The sequence below is a fragment of the Corylus avellana genome, chromosome ca8, assembly GCF_901000735.1.
Source record: "Corylus avellana chromosome ca8, CavTom2PMs-1.0".
NCBI classification, from domain to species: domain Eukaryota; kingdom Viridiplantae; phylum Streptophyta; class Magnoliopsida; order Fagales; family Betulaceae; genus Corylus; species Corylus avellana.
The window spans coordinates 3,143,082-3,163,517 of NC_081548.1; the positions used below are offsets into that span (position 1 = coordinate 3,143,082).

Genomic DNA, 20,436 nt, shown 5'->3' on the forward strand with positions numbered 1-20,436 from the left:
CATGTGCATACTTCTCGACTTAGAACTAGACATATAGGAATCAGTTAGAGTTCCCTTACCTTTTCCACCTTTGGAAATTTGAGGAGAAATTACCTTCTTTTCAGCCAAGCTATCTTCTTTGTTCACTGGTTTCACAAAAATCATCTTTGAAGAAGAAGCAACATTAGTAGATAAAATAGCAGATTTATCAAAACCCAATCCAGTTCTATCAAACGAATGTTTCTGATTATGTAGCATTTGATTTAGCTTTTCACTAGAGAATTTTGTTAAATGATTCTTTGATTCATTCAGTTCATTCTCTAAGGATTTCACTTTGGCAATTAGCATTTGATTTTCAGACATCAAAGTATTATGAGTAGCAAGAGAATCAGTTAAGGTGACAGAAAGTTGATCATTTTCAAGATTAACCTCATTGAGTTTCTTCAATTGCTGCTTATTCAGCTTTTTCAGTTTAGTGTATTCCACAAAGAGATTATTATAAGCATTTTGCAAATCATCTTCTTGTTCCGAATCATTATCGGACACACCTTGTTTGTCTTGAGAATTACACTCACTATTCTCATGCTCACTCTCATAACTAACTCCAAATGCTAAGTAATTAACTCCTGTTCAGCATCGTCCTTGTCTGACTCATCACTTTGAGTCACATTAAATGCCTTGCCATTTGACTTTCTCAAGTTAGCACAGTCAACACGAATGTGCCCATGTCCTCCACATTCGTGACACTTGATACCTCTAGGTGACTTTCCTTTCTCAACATTCTCATTTCTAGATTTCTCAGAAAATTGTGAATTGCTATTTCTAAAATTTCCTTTCTTGGCTCTAAAGAATTTCCTAAACTTCTTAGCAAACATAGCAATTTCTTCCTCATTTCCAGAATCCTCATCAGATGAACCACAAGAGTCAACCTTAACATTTTTTTGCCTTAAGAGCAATATTTTTGGTGTTCTTGTGTTTAGGAAGAATTAGCTCAAAGGTCTGAAGGGAACCTACAAGTTCTTCTACTCTCATAGTATCTAAGTCCTTGCTCTGTTGTATAGCAGCAATTTGGGGAATAAACCTCTCAGGCAAAGATCTTAAGATTTTTTTCACCACTTTAGCATCATCCATTTTCTTTCCCAAATTAATGGTAGAGTTTCTAATGGCACTAAGCTTTGAATAGAATTCATCAAAAGTTTCATCTTCCTGCATTCTAATCTCCTCAAACTGAGAAACCAACATTTGAATTTTTGAAGTTCTAACAACCTTAGTTCCTTCATGTGTGATTTCTAAAGTTTCCCAGGCTTCCTTAGCTATTTCACATCTAGAAATTCTAGAAAATTCCTCATTTGAAACAGAGATGTAAATAGCATTTATAGCTTTGTCATTCGCAGTAGCATTATTCTTTTCCTCTGTTGTCCATTCAGCTATTGCTTTTTCTGGACGTGTCCATCCAGATTCGACAATATGCCAAACATTAATGGATTTAAAATATGCTCTCATACGAATTTTCCAAAGCGTATAATTTGTTCCGTCAAAGACGGGAAGAGAATTAGGAGCAACAGTATGAGACATTTGATATGGAGTCTCGGATCACACTCAGGAAATAAATCCTTCACAGAGTGAACCCGCTCTGATACCAATTGAAAATTCTAAAACGACTCCAAACGACACCTATTCAAATGTCTAGGTGATTCACAAATATTAAGCGGAATAAGATCTGACCTAACAATCAATAATCAACCAAATACAGATATGTAATGAAAATCAAGAACACAGATATTTGGTTACGAAGAGGAAACCATTTAGAGAACTCTCTAAATGTAAAACCTCTCCGGGGCAGCCAAACCCAGGAAATCAATCCACTATAAGAAGAATAAGGAATACAAGAAGAATTACAAAACCTTTGCAATTTACTCTTCCTTGTACACGACAAGCGACCCACTTGACTTCTACCGCAGTAGCCCTTTCCAGAACATCTGGCACAATTCTTCTATAAGATTTCCTTTCACCGGAACTCCGATTGGCTTCACGTATTTAATCCCTTCTCAAATAAGCTAGAACAATATCTCTCTCTAAGCTCTCTGATTTTGCTCTCCAAAAATACGTACTTGTAAATGTAGCAAAATCGTGTTTAAATAGAAAATAACCCTAATAAGTCAGCCAGGTCCGGACCCTGCAGATCTGAGGTCCGGACAGGCCTCATAAAATGCACTTTCGGGAAATGGACCCGGGGAATTGAGGTCCGGACCCTGCTTGAAAAATCAAGTTTCTGGAAATGGGGTCCGGACCCGGCTTCTGGAGGTCCGGACCCTGACTGTCCAGTCTTCATCAACAACTCCGATCGATGGGCGTTTGTGGTCCGATTGAGCTGAAATTTTGCAGGGACGTTCATAACACATGAATCTACATTATGAACGGTGGAGATTGGATTCTGAGCATTCTATATCAGTGTTTGAGCCGTGAACAGTAGCATTTGCATTTTGGAACTGAATTAAGCCAACACAAGAACTAACAGAGATTTATGTTTTTGATGTATTTACTGCCTACCAAATACGTAATGCAATTGCTGTATTTTTAAACTCATATATAGGATATACAATTTGTTTAAATATCTACATCTAATTCAAATATATAATCTAATCTTAGTGTTCTATTGCTACAAGAGGATTATGATAAGATTGTTTGATTATCTTGATTTGTAGCTTTATCTTCATTTAAGACTTTATCTTCATTTGAAATTCTAACTGCATGCTTATCTTCACGTGATCCAATACGCCCCCTCAAGCTCAACGTGGATGGTTGAACGTTAAGCTTGGTTTTGAGAAGAGTGAACCGTAGAGTTGCAAGAGGCTTGGTGAGAATGTCTGCTATTTGGTCTTTGCTGGATAAGAACTGGACTTCCAACTGTTTTGTTGCGACTCTATCCCTAACAAAATGATAATCAATCGCTATGTGCTTCGTTCTAGCATGAAATATAGGATTGGATGTGAGATATGTGGCACCAATGTTATCACAATGGAGGATAGGAGCACGTGAAAGGGGTATTCCAAGTTCACCAAAGAGAGACTGCAACCAAATTAGTTCAGCGGCTGTGTTTGCAAGGGCCTTGTACTCGGATTCAGTGCTTGAACGAGATACAGTGGGCTATTTCTTGGAGCTCCATGTCAATAAGTTTCTGCTAAAGAAGATGCAATACCCTGAGGTTGAGCGTCTGTCGTCTAGACATCCTGCCCAGTCAGAGTCGGAGAATGCAACACGGGCTGATGTAGATTTCTTGTGAATATAAAGACCATGGTCAAAAGAGCCCTTTAGGTACCGTAATATTCTTTTAACAGCAGACCAGTGAACATCTCTAGGATCCTGTATGAACTAGGAGACTTTATGATATCTGGCCGTGTCAAAGAGAGGTACTGGAGGGATCCTACAGTGCTCCTGTATAGAGATGGATCAATCATGGCGGTGCCCATGAATTTGCTCAATACTGCAAACGACGACATTGGAGAGCCAATTGGTTTGGCTTGTGACATATTGGTTTTGTTGAGCAAATCACCAATGTAACGTTGTTGAGATAGTCGAAGACCTCCATGTTCCCATGTAGCCTCAACACCTAAAAAGAAATGAAGAAGCCCCAAATCTTTTAGAGCAAATTCAGAGTTAAGATCCTGTATTAGCTAAGATATAGCACCACGGTTAGGACTAGTAATTATAATGTCATCCACGTAGATTAAGACATAAATAACTAGTGTAGAATTGCAAAGCATAAACAGATAGGGGTGTCAAGGCGGTTAGTAGATTTCACTAACCGCAACCGCTAACCGCCTAGCTGTTAACGGTTAGCAGTTAGTGAAATAGATAACCGCCCGTTAACCGCTTTTTCAAAATTGGGCTTTTTTTGGCGCTTTTGGGCTTTCTTTAGGGCTTTTCGGGCCTTTTTGGGCTTCTTTTTTGGGGATTTTTGGGCTTTTTTAAAAAAATATATATATTTTTAGTGTCGTCTTGGGCCCAATTCCTATAAAAAGAGCCCATATTGAAAAATCAAAAATATTTGACCCAAAATTTACATTTACTTGTACTTTAAAAAATTTTCCTTAAATATTAAATCATAACCGGTTAACTTTTTCTTTTTTTTTTCTCTCTTTTTTTTTTCTTTTTCTTTTTTTTTTTTTTTAAAAAAACAACATTAAAACTTCTAACATATAAAAAAAAGTTCAGAATTCAGACAACTGTCACAACATATAATGATAATACATTAATACTTAAATTGTGTTTATAAGTAACACATTAGTCATTGTTTAATCCAATATCAATTACTTAATTTGATATTATACGAATCATATCATCATTGTACATTAATAATATGATTCACTTGAAGTCTTGAATAAAGTATTTGAATTGTTATTGAATCATATAATTAAGTATTGATATTATACATTTGTATTATTCATATGCATATGTAGACTTATATAGACTTATAAGTTTATAACATACATTGAAAATAAGTCTCTAGATATTTAATTGTTGTATTAGTATGAATTGATATACTTATGAGTTATGTCATATTATATATGTATAATTTGTTATTATATAATCAAATGATTTAATGATCAATTGATTATGTGATATAATCATATAAATTATAGTGATAATATATTAATATTCAAATTGTGATTTAATTATTTTTTAAAAAAAATTGTGATTTAATGATCAAGTGATTATGTTATATGTATAAATATTTTCATAATTATAATTATAAAAATCTATTATATAAAAAGGCGGTTAGCGGTTACGGTTAGTAAACCCAATAACCGCTAGGCGGTTATAGCGGTTAGGCGGTTAGCGATTAATACGATTAAGCGGTTAAACGGTTAGCGGTTATAGCGGTTAGCGGGCGGTTTTTAACCGCCCGCATTGACACCCCTATAAATAGAGATGAATCTGACTTCGACCCATGAAATCCCAGCTAATGTAACCTTGTGCTTAGACGAGAGAACCAGGCTCGAGGTGCCTGTTTAAGGCCATATAAAGCTTTGCGTAACTTGCAAACAGCATTGGAAAATTTTGGATGAGCAAACCCGGGTGGCTGTGACATGTAAACATCTTCTTGAAGAACCCCATGTAAAAATGCATTGCTTACATCAATTTGATGTATAGGCCAGCCAGCAGTCACGACAATGGTTAACACTGTGCGTATGGTTATTGGTTTGACAACCGGGCTATACGTTTCATCAAAGTCTATTCCAGGTTGTTGATGAAACCCCTTGGCAACTAACCAGGCTTTGTATCGCTCAATACTACCATCAGCTTTCCGTTTGATGCGAAACACCCATTTGCACCCAACAATGTTCATAGAGGGAGAAGCGGGAACACGTGTCCAGGTTCCATTTTGAAGAAGGGCATCAAACTCCTTATTCATGGCTGTTCTCTATTCAGGATATTTCACTGCACTTGAGAAGCAGGTGGGCTCAACTTCAGACTTAGAGAGAGATGCAGTTAAGGTTGTTGGGGCTGGATACCGCACAGTTCCATCAAAAAATGACTTGGGCTTGTAAATCTGATTTTGTGAGCGTGTGGTCATTGGGTGAACACGTGGCTGAGCCACTGGCAGTGATGGAGAGTCCGGAAGCAACAGATGGGGGAGATGGAGGTGGGGAGGGTATATCTTGATTGGAGTTGACAACAGGCTCAGACATGGCAAATGTGGAGTCTGCAGAAATGCTACTGGAAGGTATAGGAGGAATGATAACAGTTGGAAAAGGAGCTGATTTTGATGGAGTGAAATTGGCAAAAGGGAAGGAGGATTCATTAAATATGACATGTCGAGCAATGTAAACACGTCCAGATTTAACGTTGAAACACTTATAACCATGACGATTTTTGTTGTAACCAATAAACACACATGACTGAGATCGAAAAGAGAACTTGTTGCTGTTATAAGGCCTGAGAAATGGCCAACACTCACAGCCAAATATTTTTAAAAATTGATAATCAGGAGGACTTTGAAAGAGGATATCAAATGGTGTTCTGTTTTTGGTGACAGGGGATGGGAGACGATTTATCAAGTAGTAGGATGTTTGAAATGCATCATCCCATAGAGAAAGAGGTGCTGATGCATGAGCCAATAGAGCTAGGCCCGTGTCAACGATATGGCGATGCTTACATTCTACGGATCCCATTTGATGATGAGTGTGAGGACAACTAAAACGATAAGAAACTCCAATGGAGGTGAGTTTGTTGTGAAGTGGGAGAAATTCTCCACCATTGTCACTTTGAACCGATGCAATGTTATATGAGAAAAAATTTTCAATCATAGTTTTGAACCTTAGAAATACTTGAGTAACATCAGATTTCATATTGATAGGAAAAAGCCAAGTGTATTTGCTGTAGTCATCCACAATGCAGAGATAATATCGATTATTATTGATTAAAGGGATTGGAGAAGGACCCCATACATCAAGGAATAATAATTGTAATGGACGACTAGACCTAGACAACGAATTTGAAAAATGCAGATGATGACTTTTGCCCATTTGACAGGAGGAGCACACAGCTGTGGCTTTGGAGGAGTAAACGGACAGCTTATTGGAAGCAAGAACTTGACAAACAATGGATAAAGCAGGATGACCCAAACGGTTATGCCATTGATCTACCGAGGCTCTCTCACCAACGAATGCAGCAAGTTCAGACGTAGGAGAGGAGTGTTTGGAAGGCCAAGGGTACAACCCTTCTTTACTTGGGCCGCGGAGTAGTAGACGGCGGGTGGGGATATAGTTAACACAGAAAAAACGAGGATGAAACTCAAGAAACACATTGTTATCAGTTGTAAATTGATTGACAGAGATGAGATTTTTCTGTATAGCAGGAACATGTAATAATGAAGGTAAATAAAAAGTATTATGAGGAGATTTAAGAGATGCAAGGCCAGTATGGTGAATACGCAAACCTTGGCCATTACCAACTCGGATTTGTTCACTACCAAGGTACTCATCTGCTCTTATGTTGAGATTGTGCAAGTCATTTGTGATGTGGCTTGTGGAACTAGTATCGGGATACCATTGATGATCAGATGGCTGTTGTGTAGATGCCATAAAAGCACCAAGTTGGGATGTGTCACATTGGTACTCATGATCAAATCGGTGCCAACATGTGGCAGCTGAGTGTCCTGGACGTTGACACACTTGGCAGATGAGGCGTTGAGATCCATTTTGATTAGATCCTGATGACTGAGATGAGTGTCCGCCACAGCCACGCCCCCTGCCTCTGCTGCGATTTGAGTTTCGCGAAAAATAGCCCCCGGTTGAATTTGTTGAGCCTCGGCCTGATCTGTAGGAGCCAGATTGATTGCGCTGAGCAACATTTGCTGTGGAAATAGACAAATCAACTGCAATATGGTGCTGTTCCAAACGCAATTCATGGGATAGTAAGTGCCCATAAAGATCACCTAGAGAGATGGAGTCATTCCGAGTGGTGAGGGATGTTACAAGTGGATCATATTCCACGCTCAGTCCAGCAAGGATGTATGCAACAAGATCTTCATCTTTAATGGGGTGACCGGTAGCAGACATAGATTGAGAGAGGCTTTGAGCCCGCTGAAAATAATTAGCTATTGAGGAAGAACCTTTCTTGAGGTTTGCCAACTGGACTCGAGTCTGAAGCAGACGTGCTTGGGATTGTGAGGCAAAATGCTGCTCCAGAGTTTTCCATACTGCCCGAGCATTGTCAAGACCAATTACATGGGCAAGAGTCTCTTCGGTGAGAGAGGAGATGAGGATGGATAGAACCACCTTGTCTTTTTGATACCAGGAGGCATAGGCAGGATTTGCCTTCATGACACCTGTGGTGGAATCAGGTAATTCTTTGGCAGGGCATTCGAGTGAGCCATCAACATGACCAAAGAGTTCATGGGCTTGAAGGGTGGGAACTATCTGTGCTTTCCAGAATGGATGATTGTCACGAGTGAGTTTGATGTGGGAGGAGGGAAAAAGGTTGGAAGGAATTGCGGAATAGGAGCTAGAGGTAGACATTGTAGATGAACGACGTTAGTCGATTTGAAGCTTTGATACCAGATTTATGTTTTTGATGTATTTACTGACTACCAAATACGTAGTGCAGTTGTTGTATTTATAAACTCATAGGATATACAATTTGTTTAGATATCTACATCTAATTCAAATATATAATCTAATCTTAGTGTTCTATTGCTACAAGAGGATTATGATAAGATTGTTTGATTATCTTGATATGTAGCTTTATCTTCATCTAAGACTTTATCTTCATTTGAAATTCTAACTGCATGCTTATCTTCATGTGATCCAATATTAAACTCATGTCTACTCTTTAGAAACTTAAGATGCGTGTCTCAAACTCCTCTGGAAGGTGGGATGGAATCTTCTCCCTTCTTCCCCTCTCAGCATGAAATGGATTCTTGTTGCCCCTATGAGGTTGAGTCTATGGATCATCTCTTTTTGACTTATCACTTTCTCATAATGATTTGGAGGGAATCTTTCTGGCCTATGAACATTCTCAAATTTGCAAATAGACCTGTTCTGTTCTTTTGATTTTTTGTGTTTAATCTTGTTAAATGAAAGTTAAGTTGTCATTGCTGGATCTAAGAATCTCATTGTTTTGGTGGGTGCCAGAGGAGGAGGAGCTGGGAACTAAAACAGGTTCAGCAGTTGTTTAGCCAAGCGACAGATAATTGATGGAACTTGGCGAAACCAGATCGAAGAAGAGCATAACTGAAGCGTGCTGGTTGTAGTAATTTTTGTTTTCTTTGTGAAATATTGTAATGAACGAAACCAGATCGAAGAAGTAAAAACCATTTCTTTTGAGAACCCAAAATGGGAAAGCAACAAACTTACGGAAATCTTCATTGTTGCTGCTTCTGTGCTCTCTGGACATCACCGCGGGGAAGCCTCGGCTGTGCTGCTGGCCGTTGAAGTGGCAGCCCCCTCCTCTGTGAAGATATTGCTTCGTGCAGATGTACTGTAGTTTTTTTTTAGCACGTGAGTTGAATCCTCTCAACAAATAAGGTAATAAAAAATGGATTTGAATTAGGTGCTGTACACTTTTCAACAATTCAGATTTAATTTCTGAATTTCAATTTTTTTTATGAAAAAAGAAAAAAAAATATCAAGTTAAATCTTAACCATTAAAAAAAGTACATCACATATATGGTAGTTTCTTAAAGTGTACCCAACCCAAATCCATGAAAAGAAATAGATGTCCTGGGGACAACGGTCTTTTTAATTGTCTTTTAACCGTCAATTGAAAGGTGCCATACGGCACACTGCAAAAGTCCAAAAACAAAATGACGTACATACAAAAAACTCTTTCAAATGTATATATATAATGAATCTTGAACCCTCGTCTTCTCCGTATTGGATTATGTCTCTATAATAATCCTTCATATATAAAAGCACTACGTACTCTCGATCTTCTTCTCTTTTTCTGTGTCTCTCCCATGGCCACCCCACATGAAAAACTGGTCTCCTTTTGTGAAAATTATGATTTAGAAGAACTCGAGTGCTTTGAAGATTATGAAGCTGAGAAGATCACATCTTCGTCTTGCGGCTGTTTCCGGGGGATTTGCTTGAGATGGCGCCCAAATTACGATGGCATACGTGGAAGATATCTACTCCGGCAACGGCAACAACGTGTGGAGGAGAAAGAAGAAAATTGGTTGGTGAATAAAATGACGAGGAAGGTGAAGCAGTTGTCGGAGTCAGAGGTATTGGGGAGGCCGAAGTGGAAGGAGTTTAGGGGGTGTTTTGGTATGCATGGAATGAAGAAGAAAAGGAGGATGCAATTTCAGTATGATCCGGAGAGTTACGCGCTTAATTTTCATGATGGAATACATAGAGAAGTTGATAGTCATGCATATCCTGATGCCATGGCGCATTGATGTGCAGCACCACCACCACCGGGGATGGATAAAGGCGAGTTGGGACGCAGTGGTTCTTAATTTCATCTTGTATTTAATTACTTTCAATGTTTTATGAAATCTGTTGTTTATAAAATCATTAAATTCACGGTTTAATATACTATATTAAAAGAATTTTTTCTAATCAATTTGAAAAAAAAACTCTGTCATTCGATAACCCTCCACGGGCCGTACCCATAAACCATACTAATTAAGGAAGGAAGTTTTGAATGCATGTCATGTCAAAACAACCATCAAAAGTATTCATGAAGTCCTATATAGGATTTGAAAAGTATTTCCAACTTCCATAAAAATAGTGATAATGTTTCCTTGTTGCTACGAATAATTAGGGTAGTAGCCGAGTAGAGTATTGCATGTTTCAATCAAAATCGCATATTTTGATTGGGGGCTTTTAACTTTTTATTGGACAATCTTGTTGTGTCTGGACGTTTTTGTTGGACTATCTTTTTGTGACGTGTTATTGTTTGATGGGGCTTATTATTTTGAAATGTTGTGATTTCATATTATTTGAGATCATGTACATTGTACCACTATGAAGATCAGAGAGGTTATATATAATTGGGTTGTGTTACACTTTTTCTTTTTTCTTTTTTTGACATGTCCGCATAAGAGGAGGAAGGGGTATTCGAACTAGTGACCTCTGCTTTATTAGGAAATTAATCATATTTCTCAAAAACCCGTGAGATGCGAAAATTAAGAAAAATGCGGAATAACAAAGATAAGCAATCACACACGATACGAAGATTTAAGTGATTCGGATTAACTAGCCTACATCCACCGGCGGAGACGACCCGAAAAAAATTCACTATAAAAAAATGGAGTACAAAAGTAGTTGAGAGAAAATTACTCAGATTCCAAAGCCCTAATACACTCAAATCTCACTATCACACAAGAAAGATTATTCTCAAAACAGAATACAAAAGATAGATATACAAACTCTTCTTTTGCTGCAACAGATGGCGACTGATCTCTATTTTCTTCTCTTACTTTGTAGCACATTTTCTTCTATTCACTTGTTTTTGGTTCCTCCAAAAACACCCCCAAGAAGAAAACAATGTAGCTTGCTGCCCTTGCACACACTCTCTCACGTTTTGGCACACCCTCCCTTTTGTGATTCACTGGTGCTTGAGTTTTGCACTTGTATGGCTTGCTACCTCCGCACTCCTTTTAAGCACACATAAAACACAAGGCTTCATGCCTTTATATATATGCACAAAGTCGATGCATGTAAGTCTTCAAACTTCTACTACTACAAGCCGGTTAAGGAGTCCAAATCAAACTTGGACAAAAGTCTCCTAAGCCCAAAAGGAGTATAGAACTAGTGGGGGCCCACGTGTGATGGGTGGCAAGTCACACCTAACACGCTTTATTAAGTGTAGTCCCAGCCGATTGAGCTATCTCTTGGGAACGTTGTGTTAGACTGTTACTTACGCATTATCATAAACGATTATGTAGATACTTTAAAATTGGCATCAAATTACCAACGCAGTAAATAATAAATATATCCTTTAGTAGCATTACACAATCAAACTTACTAATACTATAATATTGCTAGTATAGGTTATCCTCTTGATTTGAATTAATGGACGTTAGTCATTTTATGATCAAGATTTTATTTCATAGATCTAATAGTTTACAAGATGCTATGGGATGAGTATTTATCACATTATTTAAAAATTTAAATAATGTAGCATAATCAATACCGTTAAATTCAACAAAATAAAATATTATCATAAAATAGTTCAAAAAGATCATTGACCTTTATTTGGTGGGGATTTGTAGTAGCATTTAAAGCTAATGTACATGATACAAGGATATATAGTCAGGAATTCCATATGCTTTGGGATCCTTCTACCAATCATGCTGTCGATGGCATGGGACCAGTTTGAAGAAACTTGTCATGGTACTCTTTGAAGCAAATTTCAAAGCCTTTCTCAGGCACATTCACTTTCCACTCTTCAAACGCCTCCAAGACCTTCAGAATTGTTGGCCCATGATCACTAACTACCCTTGTAGACCATTTAGTCAACACAGCCCATCTATTTTCATGCTTGAAGGAATTCAATAACTTTTGGATTTCCTCGTTCACAGGGTCAACAGTCTTCTTCTGAGTTTCATAGCCACAAAGTTTCCAAAAACGCTGTTGTATGGGGCCTTTTCCAAGGCAAGACAACTCTATGAAAATGTATGCTTTCTCTGTGATCGGATCCTCAGCCAAAACGTTTACTTGCTTGGAGAATTGTTCGATCCATCTATTGTCCTTGCCTCCACAGAAGAAAGTGTACTCTTCAATCTGATTGCACAAGATATGTCTAACCTTAAATTTTATGTAAAATGACATTATGATTTTTTTAAAAAAAAAACTACATGCAGGAATGAATATGTGCACACAATATGTATGTATATTAATTTAGAGTTGTGAAAATGACTTTACTGCGTAAGGTCCAGGTGGATGCGTGTGAAGACGAGCCATGATAGCCTGAGTGATCACAAGGAAGGTACTCATTCCTCCTTCCCGAATCAGGGGGAATGCATTTTTGTTTACTACATCTCCTTGTAGGTTCATCACCACAACAATAGGCTTATTCTCGAAGTACCACTCCTCCTTAATGAACTTGATGCTTGTGGCTGCTAGTGGTGAAAAGTATTGCACTATGTACCATGGCATTCTAGACCGCAACATCTCGAACTTCTTTTGTAGGTCATCAGTCCACTGCTCTACAATAGGGATCCATACAATTTTGTAATCATACCCCTCCTCTCTTATTCCATCATAAATTGACTTCAACACAGAGATATCATCCCTGGAGATGTCCAGGCCAGAAATGAGCAATAAAACACCATTCTTTTTCAGCACATCGATGCTAACCTGTTTTTGTAACACAATTGTGAAAATTCAATTCGAATTGTTAAATAGATTATTCTTAATGTGTCTATTGTATATAATTCAAACAAAGTACCTTAATATTCAGTTTGCAGCAAGTGTAAAGTGTGAAGGATAATTCTTAATGCATTTGTAGAGCTCACCATTTCGCTGGTAGAACCGTCAATAAGAGGCTGCTTATCATCCTTGGCGAAAATCAACGCCTTCAAAACCTTTGTGATTTCGTCAGGTGTTTGTAAAAGTTCCTTTAGTTTCCTGTCTCCCTTCGTTTCCGCTGCAGTGAACAAGCATCGAGGGTCAGCGTTGTTACCCATTTTTTAAAGCCATTATATTGTGTGCGCAACAGATTTAATGGACATGTTTCCTTAATTATGAATGAAATCAGCATTGTGGCTAACCTATTCGAAAATTGGGAAGCATTATTCGCATGCTTAGCCTGGCGTGGGTTTCACTGATTTTCTTGGCGAATGGAAGTAGTTCCTGTGTCTTGTCCCTGAATCAGGCAACCATGGTCATTTGCATTAGATTGAAATGACAATATTATTATCTATCAAATATTTTATTTTGACACTCGGTGTCCATACCAAACCTATAAATTAGCCAATAATTAAGCAACTGCCTTACAACAAGTCTTATAATTGTGAAATGGCAGTGATTTCCACACAAACAAAGGATTACAGCATCTATAGTACATGTCAAGGACAAGAACTTACTTGTTGCTTTTGAGACAATACATATGAGTTGTGCAAGCTACAACAGTAATGATAATCCAATAGACACCCACCAGCAGGTCCGAGGCACACAAAATGGAGTCGATAATGTCCAACATGTCAATGATAATTTTGTTAAGTTCACCAATTTCCGCTGACTCAACAAGTTGGTGCGATGAGTGGGGCTTGGCAAGAGCCAAGAAATCCTCATAATCCAAAGCAAAAGCCGCAAGTGTCAGCACTGCTTTAGCATCCCATGAATAGGTTGAGAGTTTGTTAAGTATTGATATCGTTGTTTTGTGTGCAGTTTCCACACCTGGGGCCTTGCATGTCATCTAAAATTACACATTTGTTATTATGAAAAAAAATAAAATAAAATAAAATTGCTGATTTAATAACTATACAGAAAAAGTGATCACATTCATCTCAATCCTAAAGAAGAGCTATTAATTGTGCAAGATTTTTTGGGGGTAAAAATGAAAAATGCTATTATTTGTAATTACCTCAGAGGAAAGTTGCTTGAGTGTGCATAGTAGCGGATCTAAGCTGGCTCGGGACATCTTTTCCTCCAGGTTCTCCAGGGGTTCCCGGCCCTATAAAGCAAGTCATAAGTAATAATCAGTGAAAGAAACCTCAAAGACTGACTTAATCCCATCAATTATCATCAATAACAAACAATAACTTTATCCCTTTATTTAATTCGGACTAGAAGATAAAATTGGAGTAGAAGAAAAAAAGTGAAAAATAAAAAAAGAGAATTTTCTAAGAATATATATGATGGTAGAAACATAAATATATACCAGTAAAACATTGTCGACAATCTGGGTGGAACGCCTAAGAATGTTTTTAACGACGACGAAAAGAGGTTCGGCATTAAAATGTTCGTCAGGGGGAACAATATGGGTTGCAGATATTAGATCCATGATCTCGAGGTCTTCCATGGTAAATGGGTTCAGCTGATCACCCTCACTGGGTTGCTGTGCAGTAATTGACAGCATCTCATCGCTGGCCATTGTACTGTCTATTGGAAATCTTGAGAGGTTAATTAGAAACTCTTGATTATAGGTTTTGTGGAAGAACAGAGAAGCTATCTTATGTATGTTGTGCGGCGACGTTAATCTATATAGCCGGCTCAAGCATGGTGAACACGCGTCAACGTTCTTTTCTTTTCGTTTCTTTTTTTATAGTTTTTGCACGTCAACGTTCTTAAGTCTTAACTCTAGGAAATGCGCAGATCAAATCAAACCATTCCTACACGTCTTCCATTGTGAGACGTCTTCACCTGCTCCCCTGTTTTTTTTCATTGTTTTTTCTTCTTTCTTTCCGGTGAGAGAGAGGGGCACCGGAGAGAGGGAGGAGGAGCTTGGTTTTTAGCCTGCGTTTTCTGTAGGGGTTATATCCATCATCTTCGGCTTTTTTTGTACCGGCCGGCGGCGTCTTCGGTGGCAGGTTGGTGGCTGGAGCGGTTTTGGACAAAAATATGAAAAGGTTATTCTAAAAAGTGTTTTGTTTTAGGTTTTCTAGAAAAAAGATTAGGTGGAACACCATATTTTTGTTATAGTGTTCCACGCTGATGTGTCGTCTTCTTATTGAAGGGCACAAAGGCCTTAGTTTGTGCCACGACCCTATAGAAGTTATTCTCCGGGGACGTCTCCGGTGGCAGGTTGGTGGCTTGAGCGATTTTAGAGAAAAATATGAAAAGGTTATTCTAGAAGGCGTTTTGTTTTAAGTATTCTAAAAAAAGGATTAGGTAGAACACCATATTTTTGTTACAGTGTTCCACGCTGATGTGTCGCCTTCTTATTGGAGGGCATAAAGGCCTTGGTTTGTGCCACGACCCTATAGAAGTTATTCTCTTACAAGATGTCACGTTATGAATATAGTATCACATTATTTAAAAATTTTAAATAATATAATATAGCATCATTGATCAATATTGTTAGATTCAACAAAATAAAATATTGACCACAAAATATCCCAAGATGATCATTGTTCTTTATTTGGCGGGGATCTGTCCCTTATTTAATATAGCACACTCAATGTAGCAGCATTTAAATATTTTATTTCATAGATCTAATGCGGTTTACAAGATGTCGCGTTATGAATATATTATCACATTATTTAAAAATTTTAAATAATATAGCATCATCAATCAATACTGTTATATTCAACAAAATAAAATATTGATCATAAAATAGCCCAAGAGAATCATTGTCCTTTATTTGGTGGGGATCTGTCCCTTATTTAATAGCACACTCAATGTAGCATCATTTATTAAAGCCGATGTTCATGATACAAGGATAGTCGGACGTCATTCCATATGCTTTGGGATCCTTCCACCAATCATGACACTACAGGAAAATCAGTCTTTAGCGACGACCTTGAGTCGTCGCTAAAGGCCCACATGTCGTCGCTGATGGTCATAAGCGACGACTACGGCCGTCGCTCCCAGTCGTTGCAAGTAATCCGTCGTTAAAGACTAAACAGCGACGACCTTTCATGTCGTCGCTGTTAATAATTATCAGCGACGACAAATGTCGTTGCTAATAACTATCAAAGTTTGTCGCTGAAAATGCCTCTTAAAGTCAATGTTGTTGCTGATGACGCACACATTAGCGATGACATTGTCATCGCTGATGACGCACACATCAGCGACGACATTGCCGTCGCTGATGACTCAAACATCAGCGATGACATTATCGTCGTTGATGCCCCACATATCAACGACGACATTTGTTGTCGCTAATGAAGCATACATCAGCGACGACATTTGTTGTTGCTAATGACGCACACATTAGCGACGACAAAATGTCGTCGTTGATGACCCACACATTAGTGTTGCTGATGATTGTCGTTGTTAACATCAAATGCTTTTCTTTTTGGCCGATTAATGTTTTAAATTGTTTGGTATGAATGATCTAAACATAACAATATGCTAGAGCTTACTTAAGAACTTTTTTTTCTAATTAAATATGTTAAAAGGTCTGAAACAGAGTTAATTATAAGTGAAGAAGTCTCAAAAATGGCCTAAGAAAACTATATAATTGTCAAGTTTTTAAGCAAGTGCCAAAGAAGGCATTTATCAACAACAATGTTTCTTGAGAAATTAAACTTCATATGTAGCTAAGCAGCAAAAAAATGATTACAAAGAAGGCTTCCCAAATGTAAGAATTGATAACTTGTATGACTCATCAATACCATATGTAACTGCACGGAGAAGAAGAGCATATATTAGACAATAAAACTCACTTAAAAACTAAAAGCGTGTCTAATATAATAACCATATAGTTGGACAAACCGTTGCTACTCAAACATGAAAAAACGCAATAGAAAAAGAACATTGTTCGTCATGTATCACAGCATAGAGGAATTTCAGACCATAATTGATACAGCAAATCATGGCAAGACAAAGCAACGGGTTCCCAACCAAACAATACTTCACAAATAGCATGGATGACACTTTTCAATTTTCATTTTATTTATCAAAAAAAAAAAAAAAATGTAAAGAAGAACTCAACAATTAATAGGGAATAATTCATTCTGGAAGACCATACCAAAGGTAGAAAAATAAATTATTCTTTTCCACTTCAGAATCTGTATTGTAATTTCCTTTTCCTTATTTTATTGTGATAGGAAGGAAAAGGAAGATTCCCATGAAGTAAAATGTATGAAAGAAATAAATGATAAATAAGACTTACTTTAACAACAAAACTATAATCCAAAACAGAGAACACGGCGACAATTCCAAAATGATGTCGATGGTAGGGGACCAATTTGATGAAACTTGTCATGGTACTCTTTGAAGCAAATTTCGAAGCCTCTCTCAGGCACATTCACCTTCCACTCTTCAAACGCCTCCAGGACTTTCAAAATTGTTGTGCCTTGATCACTAACTACACTTGTAGACTGTTTGGTCAACACAGCCCATCTACTCTCATTCTTGAAGGAATCCAATAATTGTTGGATTTCTTGGTTCCTAGGGTCAAATCCAGTCTTCTTCTCAGCCTTAGGGAATTTCCAAAAATATTGTCGGCCTTTTCCAAGGCAAGACAACTCTATGGAAATGTTTGCTTCCTTTGTGATTGGATCCTCAGCTACAACGTTTACTTTCTGGGAGAATTGTTCAATCCACCTGTTGTCCTTGCCTCCACAGAAGAAAGTGTACTCTTTGATCTAATTTCAGAAGCTATGTCTAATCTTAAATTTTATGTAAACACATTATGAATTTTGCTTAAAACTGCATGCATGAATATGCGCACAAGATATGTATGTATATTCAATTAGAGTTGTGAAAATGACTTTACCGCGTAGGGTCCAGCTGGACGCACACTCATTAAACAACAATGACCCATATATTTTCTCTTGGAAGCAAAGACGGAGCCAGCCTTGCAAATGGGCAGGGGCCCATGTCTAAAAAAATTTAGCTGGTAAGGGCCAATTAGCCAAAAAAAAAAAAAAAAAAAAAAAAATTAACTATAAAAATTTATTTTTACCTTAGAAATTTTTTTTTCTTGTCATTGTTGCCAGTCCCCCCCTTCCTCCGTCCCTGCTTGGAAGTGAAAGGGAAGGCATTCATTCCTAGGTCCCGAATCATGTGGAATGCATTTTCGTTAAATACATCTCCATGTGGGTTCATCATCACGACAATAGGCTCATTTTCGAAGTACCACTCCTCCTTAATGAACTTGATGCCGGCTAGTGGTGAAAAATATTGCACTATGTACCATGGCATTCTAGACCGCAACATCTCAAACTTCTTTTGTAGGCCATCAGTCCACTGCTCCACAATTGGGATCCATACAATTTTATATGTATCAGATTCATACCCATCCTTCCTTAATATTCCATTATAAATTGACTTCAAAATTGAGATATCATCATTGGAGATGTTCAAGCTCGTAATGAGCAATAAAACATTCTTCTTTTTCAGCACATTGATGCTAACCTGTATTTATTACAATTGTGAAAAATCAATTCAAACAGTTAAATAGATTATTCTTAATATGTCTAGTGTATATATATAAGTCAAACGAAGTACCATAATATTCAGTTTGTAGCAAGTGTAAAATGCGAAGAATTATTCCTCATGCATTTGTAGAGCTAACCATTTTGTTGGTAGAACCGTCAATAAGAGGTTGCATATCATCCTTGGTGAAAATCAGCGCCTTCAAAACCTTTGTGATTTCGTCAGGTGTTTGTAAAAGTTCCTTTAGTTTCCTTTCTTCCTTCATTTCTGCTACAGTGAACAAGCATTGAGGGTCAGCGTTGTTATCCATTTTTTAAAGCCATTATATTGCGTGGGCAAGAGATTTAGTGGACATGTTTCCTTATGAATGAAATCGCCTTATGGCTAACCTGTTTGTAAATTGCAAACCATTTTTGAACCGCTTACTATGGCGCGGATGCCATTGATTTTCTTGGCGAAGGGAAGTAGTTCCTGTGTCTTGTCCCTGAATCAGGCAACCATGGTGATTTGCATTAGATTAAAATGTCAATATTATCTATCAAATATTTTATTTTGACACTCGGTGTCTAAACACCTAACCTATGAATTAGTCAATAATAATGCAATTACACTACAACAAGAAGTCTTATAATTGTAACATGTCAATGACAAGAACTTACTCATCACTCTTGAGACAAAGCATCTGAGTTGTGCAAGCTGCAATAGTAATGATAATCCAGTAGATAAGCCATGGCTTCACCTCATACATTTTATCATTATTAGATAGCATTTTCAGCTCTAGGATGGACTCGATGACGTCCAACACGTCATTGATAATTTTGTTAAGTTCACCAATCATTTTTCTGTATTTTTGAAGGCATGAGTACTTTAATAAGATGGCAGGCACATGCTTTGAGATCTCCGCTGATTCGACAAGTTGGTGTGATGAGTCAAAAGTCAAGAAATCCTCGTAATTCAAAGCAAAAGCCGCAAGCGTCAGCACTGCCTTGTAATCCCATGAATAGTTTGAGAGTTTGGTAAGTATTGACATTGTTGTTTTGTGTGCAATTTCCACACCTGGAGCCTTGCATGCCATCTGAAATTACACATTAATTTATTATTATTATGAAAAAAAAAAAAAAAAAAAAAGTGCTAATGTAACTATACTGTAAAAATGATCACTTTCATCTCAATCCTAATTCATGCCCCACACATCTGGGAAAAAAGAAAATGAAAAAAGATGAGCTATTAATTGTACAAGATTTTTTTGGGTGAAAAAAAAAATGTCATTCTTTATAATTACCTCATAGGAAAGTTGATTGAGTGTGCATAATAGTGGACCGAAGCTGACTCTGGACACTTTTTCCTCCATGTTCTCCGGGTGTTCCTGGCCCTATAGTAAATAAGAATTAATCATAAGTATATAAAGAAATTTGGTATGCAGAATGACTATTTAATTTGTTCACTCCTAATATTATAATATCCCACACCTTCGGACTAGAAGATAAAATGGTAGTCTAAAAAAATAAAAAATAAAAAAATAAAAAAATAAAAAAAAGGGAAAAAAGAAAGAGAATCTTCTGAAGAATATGATGGTAGAAACAAATAGACATATATACCAGTAAAAGATTGTCGACAATATGGGTGGAACGCCTAAGAATGTTTTTAACGACAACGAAAAGAGAGTCGGCATCAAATTTTTCGTCAAGTACTGGAACAATATGGGTTGGAGAAATTAGACCCATCAACTCGTCGCACTTCATGGTAAACGGGTTCGGCTGATCACCCTCACGGGGTTGCTGTGCTGTAATTGGCAGCATCCTCTCGCTGGCCATAGTATTGTCGATTGGAAAGCTTGGGAGGTTAGAAACTCTTATAGGTTTGTGGAAGAACAGAGAAGCATTCAACGCTGTTAGGAATTCCAAAGACTAGAACAATCTCAAGCACAGCAATATGACCATTCCTCATCCCCAGC

General features: G+C 37.5%; 3 protein-coding genes and 1 non-coding gene across 4 annotated transcripts; 1 reads left to right on the forward strand and 3 right to left on the reverse strand.

Moving 5' to 3' along the window:
* Window positions 1–7,386: 7,386 nt before the first annotated feature.
* On the reverse strand, window positions 7,387–7,526 carry LOC132191165 (small nucleolar RNA Z247). Its single transcript, XR_009441196.1, has one exon. It is a non-coding gene; the product is annotated as a small nucleolar RNA Z247 (small nucleolar RNA).
* Window positions 7,527–9,442: 1,916 nt separating this feature from the next.
* On the forward strand, window positions 9,443–9,883 carry LOC132189594 (uncharacterized). Its single transcript, XM_059604341.1, has one exon. The coding sequence runs from the start codon at window positions 9,443–9,445 to the stop codon at window positions 9,881–9,883; it is 441 nt and encodes a 146-aa protein (XP_059460324.1).
* A 1,816-nt stretch (window positions 9,884–11,699) lies between these two features.
* LOC132190621 (protein SIEVE ELEMENT OCCLUSION B-like) lies at window positions 11,700–14,630 on the reverse strand. The gene is made up of 7 exons (XM_059605660.1): window positions 14,317–14,630; window positions 14,020–14,109; window positions 13,520–13,851; window positions 13,205–13,299; window positions 12,950–13,080; window positions 12,357–12,791; window positions 11,700–12,215 (listed from the first exon to the last, which is right to left on the reverse strand). The coding sequence occupies exons 1-7, from the start codon at window positions 14,527–14,529 to the stop codon at window positions 11,781–11,783; spliced, it is 1,731 nt and encodes a 576-aa protein (XP_059461643.1). The 5' UTR covers window positions 14,530–14,630; the 3' UTR covers window positions 11,700–11,780.
* Window positions 14,631–17,227: 2,597 nt separating this feature from the next.
* LOC132189596 (protein SIEVE ELEMENT OCCLUSION B-like) lies at window positions 17,228–20,425 on the reverse strand. Its single transcript, XM_059604343.1, has 7 exons — window positions 20,081–20,425; window positions 19,765–19,854; window positions 19,142–19,557; window positions 18,872–18,966; window positions 18,622–18,752; window positions 18,041–18,461; window positions 17,228–17,661 (listed from the first exon to the last, which is right to left on the reverse strand). Exons 1-7 carry the CDS (start codon window positions 20,294–20,296, stop codon window positions 17,228–17,230), a joined length of 1,803 nt encoding a protein of 600 aa, XP_059460326.1. The 5' UTR covers window positions 20,297–20,425.
* Between the last annotated feature and the right edge of the window lie 11 nt (window positions 20,426–20,436).

Coding starts and splice junctions, on each gene's coding strand:
- LOC132189596 (XM_059604343.1), bottom strand. CDS start 20,296: ATGGCCAGCGAGAGGATGCTGCCAATTACAGCACAGCAACCCCGTGAG. Junction 18,462..18,621: donor ACGGTTCTACCAACAAAATG/GTTAGCTCTACA, acceptor TAATAAATACAG/GTTAGCATCAATGTGCTGAA. Junction 17,662..18,040: donor ACGGAGGAAGGGGGGGACTG/GCAACAATGACA, acceptor TCTTCTGTGGAG/GCAAGGACAACAGGTGGATT.
- LOC132190621 (XM_059605660.1), bottom strand. CDS start 14,529: ATGGCCAGCGATGAGATGCTGTCAATTACTGCACAGCAACCCAGTGAG. Junction 13,852..14,019: donor TCAAGCAACTTTCCTCTGAG/GTAATTACAAAT, acceptor GTGTAATTTTAG/ATGACATGCAAGGCCCCAGG. Junction 13,081..13,204: donor GCTTCCCAATTTTCGAATAG/GTTAGCCACAAT, acceptor TGTTCACTGCAG/CGGAAACGAAGGGAGACAGG.
- LOC132189594 (XM_059604341.1), top strand. CDS start 9,443: ATGGCCACCCCACATGAAAAACTGGTCTCCTTTTGTGAAAATTATGAT.